General features: G+C 38.7%; 1 protein-coding gene across 2 annotated transcripts in view; it reads left to right on the forward strand.

The window, feature by feature from the left end:
- Window positions 1–20,984, forward strand: part of ITPR2 (inositol 1,4,5-trisphosphate receptor type 2) — a 562,671-nt gene that overhangs the window by 228,943 nt on the left and 312,744 nt on the right. For both annotated transcript variants that reach the window (XM_065940048.1, XM_065940056.1), the window contains 3 exons: window positions 1,089–1,146; window positions 2,852–3,017; window positions 4,001–4,174. In XM_065940048.1, the coding sequence (XP_065796120.1) occupies window positions 1,089–1,146; window positions 2,852–3,017; window positions 4,001–4,174 (398 nt within the window). The remainder of the gene's footprint in view (window positions 1–1,088; window positions 1,147–2,851; window positions 3,018–4,000; window positions 4,175–20,984) is intronic.

Genomic DNA, 20,984 nt, shown 5'->3' on the forward strand with positions numbered 1-20,984 from the left:
TTGTGCATCAGTCAGTTTGATGGAAAGTCAGCGTAGTTAATGTGGATGCTAAGCCAAACGTCCTGCTCCCTGACTCATGGGTACCATCCAAGGCAGTGTGCTCTCTACACATGGACTTCAGCTCTCCTGAGCTAGAAGTCTCCCAGGCACATTTGCAGCTGTGTTGTTTTTATGCTTCCCAGAAGTATAGAACCCCAAGGGGCTATTTCCAGGAATGAGGAGGCAGAACCAGAAAGTCTTGCTGGCGTTTGCATTGACACTAGCATAACAATTATTGGCTCTCAGAAGCCAGACTTCTGGAAAAAGGAGCTCTGTCAGTAAAAGTGTGGGAGGGGAAGTCTAGGGGCATCCCCAGAAAACCAGTCTTCTTTGATTTATCTGACCTCTTAAATCGGTTGTATTTGTATGAGGTAGCTTTCTGGGAAGAATTTTTTCCCTTTTTATATCTTGCTCCTTTTTTTTTTGTGCTTTGGAGATGAGAAATTGTGTACCTATCATAGACATCTTCAAAATATTGGTGGTGGGGATGGGTGAGGAATCAAGACTGGTTCACATTAAAAAAAAAAAAAGCACTCTGTCCCACAAGAAGAAGGTATGGAATTGCAAAAGTAAGCTTAGGTAAAAAGATCATATTGTTTGGAAGTACCATGTAATAACAAGTTTCCTTATGGGTATGTTGTGATTCTTTAAAAAATATTATCTTTCCATATCATTATCTGTTTAAACTATATGTATATATATATAGGTATGTGTGTATGTAGTTATATATATATATATTTATATATATATGCTTATATAGATGAAGAAACTTTGTAAATAGTTTTATGTGATCTTTTCAATGTACCTTTGAGTATAATGATTTTTAAATGTAAACTTCAATTTAAAATATTGATGAAAAAAATAAAATAAAATATTGATGAATAAGAGACTGTATTGTGACTTTTTAAAGTGTTAATTGACTTTTGGTGGCATAAAGAAATTAAGACAAAAATATTTTTAGGTATGCTACATTAATATAAATATTGGGACTCCTAATTATAAAAATATAAAGAATGGATTTTTTACCATTTTACCATTTATCTTTGCAGCTATTGTTCCTGATATAGATGAAATTGCAGCTCAGGCAGAAACTATGTTTGCTGGAAGGTATAGTAGCATTTATGTATCGTTATTTTATGAATAAGATTTTACTTAGAATTTTACAATACTTTATCATTCCCTGTATCTATTTAATTTTATATCCTTTATGGTTGCCAACATAATTCCTGCCAGAAATGAAGCTGCGAATTTACTATAGAAGAGAAAGCATAGCTTTTCTTTAGGTCAGGTTAAAAAAGAAAGACAGGAGAGATGAGATCAGTGTATTGAACTTTCCCCTGAATTCTTTGCTTTTCTTTCCTCAAATAATGACAGCACACGAATGCCCTTTAAGTCTCCTGGCAAAAATACTGCTGGATCTTGCAAAACACTGCTTCCCAAAATCTGAGAAATTTGAGGCAAGAAAGTAACTTCTTTCAATGTTATCATTAGGTATATATGTGAGAACTAATGCTCATCATCTGCCAATTGAAAATATCCATATGATTGAAGAAAATGAAATATCTCTGCATGGCTATCCTCCTTTGCTGTCAGGAGCCCTACTATTCATTGTTTTTAGGTTGTTTCTTTGGTTTCCCCAGAAATGAAACTAATAGTCAAAAAGAAAAGTAAGACCTGTACGATGTCTGAGCTACAAATGTGGAGTTTCTACCATGAATTTTTATCGCAGATTTGCCATATGTATCTAACAGATTTCTGTACTAAGCCTTTTGTTGCATTTTCTTTGATTAGCAAGAAAGACAAGAAGAAAGACTTCAGGGAAGCCCAGAAAGGATTTTTATGTCTAGTGAACTTTTGGTTTAGGTTTGTTTTTATATTGTTTTGCCAGTTTCTGCTGTTGTTATTGTTACTGTGTTTTCCTATTCAAGTTTTCATTATTCCTGAGAAGAGGATAAGCCAGTGTATGATTTTCACTGAAATAAACAAACTTTTCATCCGGGTAATCTCGCCCAGAGTCCGAACACAGCAAACTCGCGGAGTTGCTCTGGCTCTGGCCTCGCCTGTGCGCGTGCGCGTGCGTGTGCGCGTGCGCGTGCTGCGCCTCACCGCCTCACCACCTGTCCTGAGGAGGTTTGGGGCCTGATGGGGGCGTTGGGGGTGGTAAATTGGTCCTCGACGTGCATCCAGCTGATACGCCTTCTCAATAAACCCTTCTGGATTGATTCATTCTGTCTTTTGTCTGTGTCTAGATTACCAGATCATTCCAGTTTGCCTGCTACTTGCATACCGCAGTCACTGAGAGTCTCCCATCTTAGGACTCTGAGTCTTGGACAGACTGGGACTTTGGTCACCCCTCCTTTCATGGACAATCACAAGCTTTTCTTTATGTTCCATTTCCTTATTAGTTGTGCCTGCAAGCTAAGTCGCTTCAGTCGTGTCCGACTCTTTGTGACCCTATGGCTTGTAGCCCTCCAGGCTCCTCTGTTTCTGGGGATTCTCCAGGCAAGAATAATGGAGTGGGTTGCCATGCCCTTCTCCAGGGGATCTTCCCAACCCAGGAATCAAACCCAGGTCTCTTATGTCTCCCGCATTGGCAGGCAGATTCTTTATCAATAGTGCCACCCTGGGAAGCCCCCTTATTAGTAACATGAAGCCAAAGAAAGTAAAAAAGTCTTCCTTTGCAATTTCCAATTTTTTGTGGAGGGGTGATGGTGGAAATAGTGTTAAGTCTGAGAATGTATACACAATTTTAGCCACTTATGACTAGATTTTATGTATACAAGTCTTTTAGAATGATTTTTTGGTTTTACAGAAAGGAGAAAAATCCAGTTCAACTCGATGACGAAGGAGGCAGGACGTTTTTACGCGTCCTCATTCATCTGATCATGCATGACTACCCGCCTCTGCTATCGGGAGCCCTGCAGCTGCTGTTCAAGCACTTCAGCCAGAGAGCGGAAGTTTTACAGGCATTTAAACAGGTGAGATTGAGTAGCCTTCAGTGCTTCCACCGGCAGAGGCTCTGAAATGTTGTTTATAGCATCCAACCTGACTTGATGGTTGCAGAGTTAATGAGACTGCAGCTTTTCCTGGGGACACTTTCTATTTTTAAAGATAGATATGGCCTTGTCTGCAGCCAAGACATGATCTATTTTAGAAAGTGATTTTTCAGTTAATATCTTTAATGTGGATGATAGGCACTAAGATTTAGGAAGGCACTGGGGGATAATACCATATTAGGAATTTTGTTGCCCCTGCTGTTATTCTGACCCTAAATTTTACTGATCAGTTTGGGTACTACACCGAAATAAGTGTTTTGTGATTGAAAAGTATATGAATCCAAAAGAGAGGAATTGTGATGGAGCTAATCTTTTTCTTTGTCATCTTTGAATGATACCAGTTTTGAGACCATGAATGAAGACTATCTCTGGGCTTACTTGTATTTCACTAATAGTTCCTTAATAGAACATTGATCTTCATTAGGAAATTTTACAAGAATATGTTAAAATATGAATTAACTAAAAGTAATTGTATAAATAGATAAAACTATTCATATATTCACATAATATATACAAATTAAGCTTTAGACTGTATGGGTATTTTCTTCCACTTATTTTTATGTTTCTACCTCTTTCAAACAGGGAGTCTCAGAAAAATTAACTAATAAAGTAATAAGGTAAAATTAGAGTTAGGGTATCTTTTACTTTAAATTACTCTTTAACATTTTGAAAAGCATTGTTAGGGCTCACTTTTTTGTATGTATAATTCCTTATAACGTGAATATATTAAATAGAATTTGGGGATACTTTCAGGTAAATTTTCATGATCAATATACATGTAAAATATCCATAAATAGCTTAGAAATATTAAACTTCAACTGAGGGACACATACGTTAAAAGACTTGGGATTTTTGACATAAATGAAATTCCATAGGTAAATTGAGGATTGAAATTCTGTTTCTAGGTGCAGTTGCTGGTGTCTAATCAGGATGTGGATAACTACAAACAGATCAAGGCAGATCTAGACCAGCTTCGACTTACTGTAGAGAAATCCGAGTTATGGGTTGAGAAGAGCAGCAGCTATGAGAATGGAGAAATGGGTGAAAATCAAGTAAAAGGTGGTGAAGAGCCAATTGAGGTTTGTTTTCAAGATCTAAATTGAAATCATCCAAACAATATCTTTTAAACCAGCATAAAATTTCCGTTTGCCAAGTCGATAATCCACATAAACTTGTACTTTGGTTAATTCTTGTTAATTGTTCTCATTACACTATCTGCCTCCTTTTTCACTCTTTCTCCTTCCCACTCTCAATCTTATAATCCACGAATCAAGACAACAGGATGGAGTGAGGTGGAGAAAAAAGGAGTAGGTCGTAAGCCTAAACCTATGAAGAGAGGGGAATTTTTGTTTTAACATTCATGGTGGCTTTTTTATTGTCAACCTATAAATCATTCTTTTCATTATTGAATATCCTTATAAATAAGTAAAAATACCCAAATGAAAGGACATTGCCAACATGAAAATCCCCCAAATTTGTTTGATCTGAAAAATGGTAAAATGGTGTTCATAAGTCTTTTGTTATATTGGTTTTAGTTTTCACTGGGCTAATTTCATTGCTGTTTCTGCATTTTGCTAAATACTAAATAAACCATTAAATTTTTTAAAGCATTTTTTTTAGAAGATCAGTGTCAACACCATAACTGTTAATATATTGAGTTTCTTAAATACCTGTCCAGTGTTTTATTTAGTTGTTATTTTTTTAAAAATTTATTTGGCCGTATTAAGTCTTTGGGAGTACCAGATCTTAGCCACTGGACCACAGGGAAGTCCTTATGTAGTTATTATTTTAATCTACAGGAATGTAAACTGTTTGAGGGGTTTACCTGCCCCAACTTTTCTGTTTGTTGGAATACCCAAAGTATTTTGTAGTATAGGGTGTTGAGTAGGAGGTAATTAGTGGGAATGGGAAATAATTAAAGTCAAGATGCTGAAAAATTCCAAAGGGAAGCTCAGTGGTGGGTAAATACTTTCTACTTGTCTCAGGACTAATCACCACTGATCTGCACAGTAGTTTTGATTTAATTCTTTAGAAACTTCTCTGTGATTTTATGATATAAGTGGCTCAATGGTAAAGAATCTGCCTGTCAGTGCAGGAGACGCAGGAGACATGGGTTCAATTTGTGGGTCAGGAAGATCCCTTGGAGGTGGAAATGGCAACCCAGTCCAGTATTGTTGCCTGGAGAATTCCCATGGACAGAGGAACCTGATGGGCATTAGTCTATGGCATTGCAAAGAGTCAGACACGACTTAGCAATTGAGTATGCACACGCACATGATATAAGTTAGTGGCATGTAGAATTTCTACAGCTTTTTTTTTGGTTGAAATGGAGTTATTCCATAGCGTGTTTAAGATATAAGAGAAAATTCAACATTTATTTAGTATTTGCTATATACCAACTCTTACAGCAGACACTGTCATGCAAGGTATATTTTTTAAAAATTTTACAGTAAACTTTGGAGATGGTTATAAAGATCACATTTCCGAATCAACTGAATTAACTGAAATTCAGAAAACCCAAGGATTTTCTCACTATCAAGCAGCTCTATGTGATTTTAACTCAGGTCTTTTTAATGATAAGCTCCAGGCTCTTTAATGTAAAATTGCACTTTCTGATACAATATTTGAAGTTATTAAGAGATGTATTATGCTTTCATGAAGTTAGCATACCACTTCCTTTTACAAATACATATTTTGTAAATATTCTAGAGGATAAATGTGATGTTTCTTCCCCTTTCAGAACTTTTCATTATTTTATTTTAATAGAGAAGAACACCAAACCTTAGGGAAAATGCATTATGCTTTTTGTAAAAGTTTGCCCAGAAAATCACTTAAGAGTAGAAGTGAGATGTTCCATGAGGGATGCCAGTCACTAGTCTACAGTTTAAGTTCCCAGTCATGAGGGAAAGTGGAGAAAGAACCTGTCTTAAGTGTATATCCACAACATCCTCATAGCAGTTTAATAAAAGTTTGTATTGATGTGAGAAAGAAGATGAATAAGTCCTCTGATAATAGTCATTTTATTAAAAATAAAACTGCATTACACATGGGCTATAAAACTGTTTTTCTAGGGACTTCAGATGAATGTAAATCAATAAAGTTGAAATATACTTATTTATTTGTTGAGGTCAGGATTTATCAGTTCAGCACATGTTAATAATTTTAGGTCCTTAAAGCAGGAAGTGATTTAATACAAGGAATTAAATTTTAGGAGTGTCTGGAGGAAAACAGTTCTAGAGGCTGCCTCTGGACTATAGATTTCAAGGTCAAACAATCATAGCCATGATTCAGAGGCCAAGAATCTGCATTGGCTGGAGTATAAATACTGCAGCCACCAGCACTGACCTGTACCTTAGACACGTATGGACCCCTCAGATCTGTTGGGATTTTCTTTTCACCCCACACAGCCTCAGGAAGATGGATGGGCCTTGAATGGATAGGGCATTCAGAGGATAGGTTTTGGTGTCAGACACCCTAGAATTTGCCCCTCACTATATGTGTGACTTTGAGCAACTGATTTGAATTCTTTCAGTTTTGTTTTCATTGTCAATTCAGTGAACTTAATAATGATACTTGGCTGATAGTGTTCCGTGAAGGTTAAATGCGTGAACTCTGCATATGGTGTGTCAGTTGATACGACTTCAGTGGGAAAATATAGACAGTACGGTGACATATTAGTTACCAAGTCAAGAAGTAAGACTCCAGCTTTAGTTAATTTATTGTCTCAGTGCAATCATGATGGACCAGTGGCCTTACACTGAGACTGATCTTCCTCATGGTTGCATCAGGATATCCTCATCCTAGCATCATGACACCCCAAGAAAGAATGTCTGTGCTTTTCTGGGTCTTCTGCTCAACAGCAAGTAAACCTTTCCCAGGTGCCCCTCAGTGGATTCTATCTCATGTCTCCTTGGCTGAAGCAGGACTACATGTTTACCTATAAACCAAGGGACTGTGAGTTTAGACTAAATAAAAGATGCTCCACAGGCTAGAATATTCTCCGCTGAGTTACATGGGGGAAGGATAAACAAAATCAGAATCTGCTTGTAGGGCTTCCCAGGTGTTCAGTGGTTAAGGCTCCATGCCATCAATGTGGGGGGCCTGAGTTCAAACCCTGATCAGGGAACTAGATCCCACATGTTGCAACTAAGAGTTTACATGCTGCAGCTAAAGCCTGAATTACTCAACTAAAGATCCTGCATGCTGCAACTAACACCCGGTACAACCAAATAAATAAATAAATATTTTAAAAAATCTGCTGGCAAGGGAGAAGGAAGTAAGGATGTAGGTTAGCAACCAGCAGTGTCTGCCAAAAATCTGTAGTCAGTGAATGCTTGTTATAATTATTGTTGGTTTTTATGCACAACACATTGTGCTATTTGTTATGATGCACATGGATTATGAAATCTTAAAAGATACTTGTAGGGTTATCAAGTCCATTTCCTATATGGTACTTGTTCTGTCTCTAAATAGCTCACTGAAGTGAGATATTTCTTAAAACAAAACAAACTTCTGTGATGGGAAATCTTGAGGTAGAACAGTTTGTTGAAATTAGTGTATAGCTTGAGAAATAGAATATTATCAATAAGAAGTCTGCATGGTCCATCCCTGTCCCCATGGTCCATCCCTGTATTCCAGAGGAAACCCATTTTCATGAGTTTATGTTGATAATTTCCTTAGCTGTCATAGTGGTTTTACTATGTGTATCTGTATTTCTAAAACATTTAACAAATGAAAAGAATTTCATTTAGTCTTTTTAGGTTAATTTTTATTGGAGTCCAGTTGCTTTATAATGTAGTGTCTACTGTACAGTAAGATAAACCAGCCGCACATGCACATAGATTCCCTCCTTTTTGGGCTTCCTTCCTACTCAGGTAACCACAGTGCATTGAGTAGAGTTCTTTGTGCTGGACAGTCTATTAGTTCTCTGTTTTATACATAGTATCAGTAGTGCATGTGTATCAGTCCCCATCTCCCAGTTCCTCCCATCTCCTTGCTTGCCTCCTGGGTGTTCTCTATGTCTGTGTCTATTTCTGCTTTGCCAATAGGACCATCTATACCATTTTTTCCTAATAGCTCAGATGGTAAAGAAACTGCTTGCAGTGTAGGATACAGAGTTCGATCCCTGGGTTGGGAAGATCCCCTAGAGAAGGAAATGGCAACCCACTCCAGTATTCTTGCCTGGAGAAGTCCATAGACAGAGGAGCCTGGTGGGCTACAGTCCACGGGATCGCAAAGAGTCGGACCCGACTGAGCGACTAACGCACACACAGACACAAACATATCATCTTTTTTAGATTCCACATATTTATATATATTTATATATATATATATAAATATAAATACATTTTAAAAATATACAATATTTGTTTTTCTCTTTCTGACTTATTTCACTTTGTATGACACTATCTAGGCCCATCCACGTCTCTACAGATGACCCAATTCATTCATTTTTATGACTGAGTAATATTTCATTGTATTAAACTCTTAGAGTAAAACTTAGGCAGAACACTCCTCGACATAAATCTAGCAAGATCTTTTTTGACCAACCTCCTCGAGTAATGAAAATAAAACCAAAATAAACAAATGGGAACTAATTAAACTTAAAAGCTTTTGCACAACAAAGGAGACCATAAACAAAATAAAAAGACAGTCATCAGAGTGGGAGAAAATATTTGCAAATGAAGCAACTGACAGGATTAATCTCTAAAATATATAAGCAGTTCATGAAGCTCAATGTCAAAAAAACAAACAACCTAATCAAAAAATGAGCAGAAGACCTAAATAGTTATTTAGTCTGTTTTAGGTATGTTTTTGTTCTCTGTCTTCGCTGTTGTGTAGCAGTGACTTATTTTATTTTCTCTAACATACATTATTACATTTTATGCAGATGTTTATCTAGTAAACTCTTGATGGACATTTTCATTCTTTACAGTTCTAGTGTCTTGAAAGACAATTCATTACCAAAAGGAGCTTTAAAAACTTTGAAATGTCACCTGATGCACATGTTTAAGAGACCCTTCAGGATGTATACTTAGGTGTAAACATCTAGTATGGTTACCAAATAATGTCAGTTGCTTTCCAAAGACCAAATGATACTCTCACGGTATGTAAGAATTTCTTAATTCCCCATCATGAAGTCTACTGGTTTTCTTGCTTTTCCATTTTTGATAATTGGATGTGTTTGGTGTATTATCCCTGTGTGATTTTCATTTTGCTGGATTTTTATGAAGTTGACCATGTTTTTATGTTTCTTGGACATTTCACTTCCTCTTCCATTTTAGATTAAGCTAAATTCTGTGTGGGAAGGTAGTTAGAGCCTACCAATTCATGTGTACCTACTACTGAGTTTAAAAATATTTTTTATATCAAGTCATGGTGATGCTCTAAGTTTAAACTTGAGTACTATATTTGCATCTGTTATTTCTTCTTTACTTGTTTTAGTGTGTTGGTAAGATTTTCTGGTACAGTGTTGAGCAGATGTGATAACGGCATTTTTGTTTTGCTTCTGATTTTAAAGGGAATAATTTTAATATTTAACTATTGAACATGATGTTTATTATACTTTTATCAATTGAGGAAATGCTCTCCTGTTTTTCATTTGCTAATTTTTACCATGAATGGTTATGACTTTAATTAAATGCAGTGTATGCATCTATCAAGATGATGTTTTCTTTAACTTTCATCTGCTAATTTTAATAACATGAATCATCAATAGACTTCTATAGTAACCTAGTATTCTAGAATAAATTTGTCGTGATGATATTTTATGCCGTGCTACATCTAGTTTCCGAGGATTTTGTTTACCATTTTACATCTATGTTATCAGTGAGGTTGGTCTCCAGTCTTCCTTTCTTGTACTGTTCCTGTCAGTTGTTGGTATCAAGGTTAGACTAGTTCCATAATGAAGTGAGTTACAGAATCTTACCCTTTTTTTGGGTAAGATTGGAATTATCCCTTCTGTCAGTGCTTGGTAGAACTTGTCTAAATCTGCATTGGCCTTGGATTTAGTTTGGGTAAATTTTAACTAGAAATTTATATTGTAGAGATTATAAATTCATTAAACTTTTCTCTTGTGGGGCAACTTGTATATTATTCTAGCTGTATACTTTAGTTTTCAAATTTATTCATCTTTCATTGTCTTTTAAAATTTCTGTTATATCTGTAGCTTCATACCCCTTTTTCATTCCCTTCTTTTTCCCTTTAGATTTCACTCTTTGGGTTGTACAATTCTGTGAGTTTTGACAAATGTATGATGTCAGGTATAATCTCACCAGAGCTGTACATATTTTATTCATCTTTTTAATGAATTTATTTTTGACTTGTTAAGCTCCTGGGCTTGTTTGCTATTTTATTATATTTATCCTATTATACTCTAGCCTTTTATGTTGACATACTTTGCAGACTTAAAAAAAAAAAAAGAATGGTATAATTCCTAAGGAGCTGCGTCCCACAGATATTGACAAATGGTATTCCACAGGATGGGAAAAGGTCAGTTTTCATTCTGATCTCAAAGAAGAGCAATGCTAAAGAATGTTCAAATTACCATACAACTGCAGTTATTTCACATGCTAGCAAGACTATGCTCGAAATCCCTCAAGCTAGGCTTCAGCAGTACATGAACCAAGAACGTCTGTTGTACAAGCCGGGTTTAGAAAAGGCACAGAAACCAGAGATCAAATTGCCAATATTTCTCATGTCAATGTATAAATAAACCACTACAATATTGTAAAGTAATTAGCCTCCAACTAATAAAAATAAATGGAAAAAAAATTGCCAATATTTCACTGGTTCATGGAGAAAGAAAGGGAGTTCCAGAAAAACATCTACTTCTGCTTCGTTGAGTACTCTCAAGCCTTTGACTATGTGGATCACAATAAACTGCAGAAAATTCTTGAAGAGACGAGAGTATCCAACCACTTTACCTGTCTCCTGAGAAACCTGTTTGTGGGTCAAAACTGGATGTGAAACAATGGACTGGTTCAAAACAGGGAAAGGAGTGCGACAAGGCTGTATATTGTCACCCTGCTTATTTAACTTACATGCAGAGTACATCATGAGAAATGGCTGTGTTGGATGAATTACAAGCTGGAATCAAGATTACTGGGAGCAATGTCAAACAACCTCAGATATGCAGATGATACCACTGTAATGACAAAAAGTGAAGAGGAACTAAAGAGCCTCTTGATGAGAGTGAAAGAAGAGAGTAAGATAACTGGCTTCATGCTCAACATTAAAAAAGCATAAAATCATGGCATCTGGTCCCATCAATTCATGGCATATAGAAGGGGGAAAAGTGGAAGCAGTGATAGATTTTATTTTCTTGGACTCCAAAATCCCAGTGGACAGTGACTGCAGCCATGAAATTAAAAGCTGCTTGCTCCTTGGAAGAAAAGCTATGACCAACCTAGACAGTGTATTCCAAAGCAGGGACATCACTTTGCTGACAAAGGTCCATATAGTCAAAGCTATGTTTTTTCCAGTAGTCAGGTACAGATGTGAGAGTTGGCAACTAAAGAAGGCTGATTTCCAAGAAATTGATGCTTTTGAACTGTGGTGTTGGAGAAGACTCTTGAGAGTCCCTTGGACTGCCAGGAGATCAAACCAGTCAATCCTAAAGGAAATCAACCTTGAATATTCTTTGGAATGACTGATACTGAAGCTGAAGCTCTAATACTTAGGCTGCCTGATGCAAAGAGCTGACTCACTGGAAATGACCCTGATGCTGGGAAAGAATGGAGGCAGCAGGAGAAGGAGGCAACAGAGGATGGGATCGTTAGATAGTATCACTGACTCAATGCACATGAATTTGAGCAAATTCCGGGAGACAGTGGAGGACAGAAGAGCCTGGTGTGCGCTAGTCCATGGAGTCACAAAGAGCTGAACATGACTTAGTGACTGAACAGCAACAATTTTTATTATTGTTCAATATTAGATGTTAAAATTTTTCATTATGATTTCTTCTTTGGCCCAGAATAGTTAACTTGGAAATGTATTTTTAAATTGCCAAGTATACTTGCAATATTTACACTTCTTTGGCTGTTGAATCCTTAATTAACTCACAACAAGAGAATGTGGTTATGATGATACCAGTTCTCCCAAGATTTGTTGGGACTACTTTATGGTCTATTATATCTTTGGGTTTTAGAACTATCTTATGCTCGAGTAGAACGTGAATGGGTATAGGAGTCCTTATATGTGACTAGCAAATCGAGCTTATTGTATTTAAATCATCCATCTACTCACTAATACTTTTGTTTTCTCTCTTTTTTCATGGTCACAATTTTATTTATGAAGTTCATTTGTTCAGCTTTTTAAAAATTAATTTTTATTGGAGTATAGTTGGTTTACAATGCTCAATTAGTTTCTACTCTGCAACAAAATGAATCAGCCACACATATACACATACCCCTTCCCTTCTGGACTTCTTTTCCATTCAGGCCACCACAGTGCCTTAAGTAGAGTTCTCTGCTATATAGTATGTTCTCGTCAGTTATGCTCTGCCGACAAAGATCTGTATGGTCGAGGCTATGGTCTTCCCAGTGATCATGTGAAGTTGTGAGAGTTGGACCATAGAGGAGATGGAGCCCTGAAGAACTGATGCCTTTGAACTCTGGTGCTGGAGGGGGACTCTTGAGAGTCCCTTGGACAGCAAGGAGATAAGACCAGTCAATCTAAAGGGAAATCAACCCTGAATACTCATTGGAGGGACTGATGCTGAAGTTGAAACTCCAGTATTTTGGTCATCTGATAAGAATGGCTGACTCATTGGAAAAGTCCCTGGTGCTGGGAAAGGTTGAGGGCAGAAGGAGAAGAGGGCATCAGATGATGAGAGGGCTGGATGGCATCACCGATGCAATAGACATGAACTTGGGCAAACTTTGGGAGGTGATGAAGGACAGAGAGGCCTGGCGTGCTGAAGAGCCGGGCAAGACTGTGCGACTGAACAATAGCATTAGTTATGTATTTTATCCATAGTATCAATAGCATATATGTGTCAATCCCAATCTCCCAGTTCCTCCCATATTCCCACCAACTAGGTATCCATATATTTGTTCACTATGTCTTTGTTTTCTTGATGTATCCACAACTGAGAGAGATTTGCTTACATTTCTCACTATAGTGGTAAACTTATCAGTTTCCCCTGTAGTTCTATTAACCTTTATATGTTTTAAGTCTATTTTATAGATATATGTAAATTTTAAATTGTTTTTACTAGAAACAAAAACATTTTATCATTTGCGAGTTATTTTCTTCCACTTGTTTTAATATTGTTCCATGTCTTCGGGCAGCATTACTACTGTTGAGAAGTTTACCGTGTATTGAATGTAGTGTTTAGTCACTAAGTCGTGTCCAACTCTTATGACCCCATAGACTATAGCCTGCCAGGCTCCTCTGTCCATGGGATTCTCCAGGCAAGAATACTGGAGTGGGTTGCCATTTCCTTCTTCAGAGGATCTTCCCAACCAAGGGATTGAAACTGGGTCTTCTGCATTGCAGGCAGATTCTTTACCAACTGAGCTACGAGGGAAATCTCCTATTGAATATTGGTGCTTTGATTCTGATCTTACAACTGTTTGGTCTTTTCATTCATATCTGACTCTTTGCATGTTACTTAAACCTTATTTCTTTCATATCTATTAGTTTCTTTTTTATATTTCCCATACCTGAGACTTTGTGCTGAATTTGAATAATTTCTTTAGACTTGCCTGAGTCGCTTTTCAGGCGTGTCTTATTTGTAGTTAACTTCACTTCTTGACTTTTAAAAATTTCAGCCATTATACTTTATCACACCTGTGATTTGATTAAAAAATCTTTTTGGTCATTTTTATTATCTGTTGTCGCTAATTTTTATGATTCCATGTGGCTATTTTATGGCCTTGTATGTAATACTAATTCCAGGATCTCAAGTACTTGTGAATTTCTTATGATTTTTACACTTATTTCATTATGTATTTGGTCATCTTTGATTATGAGCTCATATCTTCATTTAATAGACTTTGTTTTTAGAGCAGTTTTAGGTTTAGAGAAACACTAAAATATAGTGAAAGTATAGTGAATGCCCATACATCCCCTCCTTCCTTCCCTTCAGTTTTCTATTATTAGCGTGTCTGCAAGATAAGTTGCCTCAGTCGTGTCCCACTCTTTAAGACTCTGTGATCTGTAACCTGCCAGGCTCTTCTGTCCATGGGATTCTCTAGGCAAGAATACTGGAGTGGGTTGCCATGCCCTCCTCCAGCGGATCTTCCTGACCCAGGGGTCAAACCTGAGTCTCCTATGTCTCCTGCATTGGCAGGCAGGTTCTTCACCACTGGTGCCACCATTAATTAATATGGTGCATTTGGTGCAATTGATAAGCCAATACTGATATGTTATTACTGACCGGAGTTCATAGTTTACTTCAGGTTTTGCTCTTTGTTGGAAAGGCTACCCACCCACTCCAGTATTCTGGCCTGGAGAATTCCGTGGACTATACATTTCATGGCTTTGCAGGGAGTTGGACATGACTGAATGACTTTCGCTTTCACTTCACACACACAGAATGGAAAGGAAACAAAGCCTGGATCCCAAGGAAGATGGAAGGTCTGACCAGAAACCTGTGTTAGAACCAGGAAACACCCACAGTGATAAACCAGGGAAATGCATGCATAGAAGAGCAAAGGGGTACCTGTTTTGGCTTGATCAAAGCCAAAATAGGAAGGAAAACTCTCTTGAGCTCAAGACAAGTGCACTTGCGCTCAAGATTTGAGACTAGAATTTCCACTAGTAAAAGGCCCCAAAAGTTCCAAGTCAAAAACTCTTTTTAACATATTCACAAAATGTCATATCCCCAAGTGGCTCTGTAAGGCAAATGAAATCTTCTCTGGGTTAAACAAACCCCAGAGGAACTCACATATTTCAAGGAATCTAAGTTCATAACACACTTTTAAATTTACTAAATATCTAAATAAACACATTCCCAATGACTTCTACAAAAGTAGCCAAGTTAAAACTCAAATGGCCCTCCTATTACAAAACCACTAGATCCTAGATACAAAGCCTATTTTAAGTATATTTCTGGGCTCACTGGAAACGGAGGACAGCTCTAAAAGACTCCACCCTCCGTCTGTTATCGCTGTTGTTTAGTCGCTCAGTCATGTCCGATTCTTTGTGACCCCATGAACCACAACACACCAGGTTTCCCTTTCCACTATCTCCCAGAGCTTGCTCAAACTCATGTCCATTGAGTCAGTGATGATGCCATCCAACCAGGTCATCCTCTATCTCACCCTCCATCTACCAAGTAAGAAAAGTAACCTCAAACCTGATCAGAAAGTTCTAAGCTTCTGGGCAACATGGTAAGTTTCCTTGAAGACGAATGCCAGTAACTGCAACTCAGAAAGACAAGTTAACTCTAAGCAAATAATCAAGACTGGGGCGCTAAATCAGACTCCTGCCTTCAGACGTCTCAGGCACACAGCGCCCTCTGGCCACAGGTTGAGGTAATCACGCATACTGTAAGGAGCAAAACATGCCAGCTTTCAGCCCCCAAGATACCAACTCAAAACCTACACCCAAATATTTACAGCAGCTTTACACAAAATGGCCCCAAATTGGAAGCAATCAGAGGTCTTTTAATAGATAAATTAGGATAAATAAACTTTAGTGTATCCAGACAACGGAGTAGTATTCAGCGATAGAAAGTGCTTACAGGTTAGAAAAGGACATGAAAGAACCTCAAAAGTATATTGCTAAATGAAAGAAGCCAGTCTGAAAAAGAAGGCTGAGTGCCAAAGAACTGATGATTTAGAATTGTGGTGCTGGAGAAGACTCTTGAGAGTCCTTTGGACAGCAGGGAGATAAAATCAGTCAATCCTAAAAGAAATCAACCCTGAATATTCATTTGAAGGACTGATGCTAAAACTGAAGCTCCAATACTTTGGCCACCTGATGCAAAGAGCTGACTCACTGGAAAAGACACTGATGCTGGGAAAGACTGAAGGCAGGAGGAAAAGGGGTCAACAGAGGATGAGATGGTTGGATGGCATCACTGACTCAATGGACATGAGTTTGAGCAAGTTCCAAGAGATGGTGATGGACAGGGAAGCCTGGCGTGCTGCAGTTTGTGGGGTTGCAAAAAGTCAAACACGAGTGAACAACTGAACAACAACGAAGTCTGAAGAAGCTACATTTTGTATGACTCCAGCTGTATTCTGGAGAAGGAAAAACTATACACGAGACAGTAAAATGATCATGGGTTCCTCTGAGGTTCTGGGGTGTAGAGATTAAAAAGAGAGGAACAAACAGGTAGAGCAGAGAGGAATTTTAGGGTGATGAAACTCTTCTATATGATACTATACATAACATTACACATGTGTCAAAACCCATAGAGTCTAACAACACATAAAGTGAAAGTGAAAGTCACTCAGTCATGCCCAACTCTTTGCATTGTGTATGTGTGTGACAAGTTAAAACTCAATTGTTGGTTATCAACTCTGGCTGATGCCCTAAAGGCCAACAAATGGGTCAGTGCTTGATTATTACTTGGAAATGTCATGTATTTTTCTGGTTTCTGGCCTCCATTTGTTTCTTTCTCGTAACAGGAGATGGTTTGGGACTTCCCTGGTGGTCCAGTGGGTAGGAATTCGCCAGCCAGTACAGGGGACATGGGTTCGATCCTTGGCCTGGGAAGCTTCCACATGCTGTGGGGCAACTAAGTCTGTGTGCCACAGCTCCTGAGCCCACACGCTGCAGCTACTGAGGCACGGTGCTCTAGAGCCCGTGCTCCGCAACAGGAGAAGCCACCATAGTGAGAGGCCCACGCACTGCAAGGAAGAGTAGCCTCCACTCGCTGCATTGCTCGAAGCAGTGAAGACAGTGCAGCCAAAAACAAACAAACGAGAGAGAGAGAGAGAGAGTTTAAATGTTGTTTTTATCCATCACTTCTGAATGTTGTGTAATCAGAGATTTCTCTTTATTTCTACTTTAGACAGTTCTTAAAAGTAGAAAACTCTTCTGTATTTTGAACCCATGTATTTATCCTTGTAAGATCTTTTTGCTGATGCTAGATTTGAGTCAGTGTGGACCATGTCTGGGGCTTCCCCTGTGGATCAGCGGTAAAGAACCCGCCCGCAGTCCAGGAGACATAGGAGACTCAGGTTCGATCCCTGAGTTGGGAAGATCCTCTGGAGGAGGGCATGGCAATCTACTCCAGTATTCTTGCCTGGAGAATCCCATGGACAGAGGAACCCAGTGGACTGTAGTCCATTGGGTCACAGAGAGCTGGACACGACTTATGATCAGACCATATCTGAACCTGCTCTCCTTGATTGCTTTCATGCTTCTCCAGAGCACCACTCTTCTTTTGAACATTCTGCTAAAGGTACAACTTCATACCTTCACCATCATGCTTCCATGCCTTTGTACACACCTGAATTTCTCATTTCCTTTCTTAACATTTACTATATAGAATCAAATCTAATATTTGAGATACGATGCTCGTTCTCAAAGATGGCACACACAGAATAACACCCAGAAAACAGTATGACACATGTGTGATTAAATATTGAACTGTTGTATCACAGAAAAGGGAGACATCAGTGTGGGCGTGACTGTGTGGAGAAGGCTTCACTGTTCTACTTATTTATTTATGGCTGAGCTGGGTCTTCATTGCTGCACAGGCTTTTGTATAGTTAGGGCAAGCAGGGGCCTCTCTCAAGTGGTGGTGCAGTGGCTTCTCATTGCATGGCCTCTCCTGTTGCTGAGCACAGGCTCTAGGGCAGATGGGCTTCAGTAGTTGTGGCTTGAGGGCTCAGCAGTTGCAGCTCCCAGGCTCTAAAGCACAGGCTCAATAGCTGTGGTGCGCTCAGGCTTAGCTGCTGTGTGGCAAGTGGGCTCCTCCCCTGACCAGGGATCAAACCATCTCTGCTCCATTGGCAGGTGAATTCTTTACTAGTGAGGCGCCAGGGAAGCCTGGCTTCACTGTTTTAAAAGGTTGGGACCTAATTAAATGTAAAAACTTTTGCACAACAAAGGAAACTATAAGCAAGGTGAAAAGACAGCCCTCAGAATGGGAGAAAATAATAGCAGATGAAACAACAGACAAAGGATTAATCTCAAAAATATACAAGCAACTCCTGCAGCTCAATTCCAGAAAAATAAATGACCCAATCAAAAAATGGGCCAAAGACCTAAACAGACATTTCTCCAAAGAAGACACACAGATGGCTGACAAACACATGAAAAGATGCTCAACATCATTCATTATCAGAGAAATGCAAATCAAAACCACAATGAGGTACCATTACACGCCAGTCAGGATGGCTGCTATCCAAAAGTCTACAAGCAATAAATGCTGGAGAGGGTGTGGAGAAAAGGGAACCCTCTTACACTGTTGGTGGGAATGCAAACTAGTACAGCCACTATGGAGAACAGTGTGGAGATTCCTTAAAAAACTGGAAATAGAACTGCCATATGACCCAGCAATCCCACTGCTGGGCATACACACCAAGGAAACCAGATCTGAAAGAGACACGTGCACCCCAATGTTCATCGCAGCACTGTTTATAATAGCCAGGACATGGAAGCAACCTAGATGCCCATCAGCAGACGAATGGATAAGGAAGCTGTGGTACATATACACCATGGAATATTACTCAGCCGTTAAAAAGGATTCATTTGAATCAGTTCTAATGAGATGGATGAAACTGGAGCCCATTATACAGAGTGAAGTAAGCCAGAAAGATAAAGAACATTACAGCATACTAGCACATATATATGGAATTTAGAAAGATGGTAACGATAACCCTATATGCAAAACAGAAAAAGAGACACAGATGTATAGAACAGACTTTTAGACTCTGTGGGAGAAGGCGAGGGTTGGATGTTCAGAGAGAACAACATTGAAGCAAGTATACTATCAAGGGTGAAACAGATCACCAGCCCAGGTTGGATGCATGAGACAAGTGCTCAGGGCTGGTGCACTGGGAAGACCCAGAGGGGTCGAATGGGGAGGGAGGCAGGAGGGGGGATCGGGTTGGGGAACACATGTAAATCCATGGCTGATTCATGTCAATGTATGGCAAAAACCACTACAGTATTGTAAATTAGCCTCCAACTAATTAAAAAATTTTTTTTCTTTTCCAGCTTTACTGAGACATACCTGACATGTACTATTGTATAAGTTTCATGTGTACAAACTGATGCCTTCATCCACTTCTATATTATGAATAAAGTTAGTGAATACTTCAAGAAAAACCAAAAAGAAAAATAAATAAAAGATTGGGAGGATTTCGTTAGCTAGTAATTCAGGAATAATCACAAGAGAAGCAGAACTCAACAGGAGTAAGTGGTTTGTATTTGAAGTGGCTGGAGATTGGGAACCCTTGAAGATTTGGGGGAAGGATGGCTCAGCCAAAAGAGCCTAAAGGTGGGGACCAGTTAGGAGCCTCCTGTTCAAATTCAGATGTGAGGTTAGGTGAGCATGAGCTTGGGAGACAAAAGTGGAAATGGACGTAAGAAGAGTTGAGAAGCCAGGAGAATGGTACATTTCCTACCTGGATTAATATGGGAAGAAAAAGTGAGAAACTACAGAGTTACTAACGTGTACACAGCCAAATAATCTATGTTATGCAATGAACCAACTGCCAGAGATAGTGACAATTTATTGTAAACAGGATGAAATATATCACAATATCAATGGAAACAGCCAGTAGCAGGCAGCAGGCACTCTGGCAAGCCAGTACAGATAATAATCCTTTGTTGTGTAGTAAATCTTTACAAAGGCTCTAAACACAAGATGATTGCCATTGTTTTAAAACAGCTCATAATGGTCTAACTTTGTGCCTGCTTAGACATCAGAAAACCAGATAACAGTACAGTGAGTCTCATTTTGGTAATAAGAAATATTTCCAATAGCATAAAAGTATTTTTTTCCCCCTCAGTGATAAATTTTGTTTATTTGGGTCCATAACTGAACTGAACTGCCGTGCCTTTTTTAGTCACTTCAGTCATGTCTGATTCTTTGTGACCCAAGGACTACAGCCTGCCAGGCTCCTCTGTCCATGGAATTCTCCAGGCAAGAATACTGGAGTGGGTTGCTATTTCCTCCTCCAGGGGGTCTTCCTGATCCAGGGATTGAACCCACATCTCTTGCATTGGTAGGTGCATTCTTTACCACTGAGCCACCTGGGAAGCTGTGATAATCCACCTACTAACATTACCAAATCTCAGTGTAACCAAAATTATCCTAGTATTGTAGTTGATCTCATATAAACACAGTGGAGGATGGGGTAGATTGGGTCTTCTGGTAAGCTCACTGCATCCCTAGTACCTATGAGCTTTGTTACCTATTCCATCTTACAGGGTTTCCCTATTAACTTACCTTCAAGGGTATTAAAAAGGGCATCGTTGCTGAAAACTTAGAAGCTAGGGTATAACAAGTTGACAGTCTCTGTAGCATTACTAGTTCATCACATTCAAATGCATGTTGACTTCTAAATATAAGACGGAGGGATTAACTCAGGAAATCAGATCTGAGTGGGTTAAATCAGGATTGCCCTTTATGCTCATCCGTCTCTTTATAAAGAATCAAAAAGCAAGCCATGGAGGCATCACAGGACTTCTAACAGAAGTTCCCACTTGTGTTAAATATTTTGGTTGTTAATTTTCCTTCACAATGATTGTGCTTCTGTGTCTGTGTGTGTATATATATTTATCTCTACAAATGGCTGCTTGCGCCTTTAAAAAATAAAAGGGTGGCGGGGGGGCCTTCTCTCCTGGCTCAGATGGTAAAGAATTTGCCTGCAGTGCAGAAGACCCAGGTTCAATCTCTGGGTTCAGAAAATCACCTGGAGACGGAAATGGCAACCTGCTCCAGTATTCTTACCTGGAAAATTCCACGGATAGAGG

The sequence above is a fragment of the Muntiacus reevesi genome, chromosome 1 (assembly GCF_963930625.1).
Source record: "Muntiacus reevesi chromosome 1, mMunRee1.1, whole genome shotgun sequence".
Lineage (NCBI taxonomy): Eukaryota > Metazoa > Chordata > Mammalia > Artiodactyla > Cervidae > Muntiacus > Muntiacus reevesi.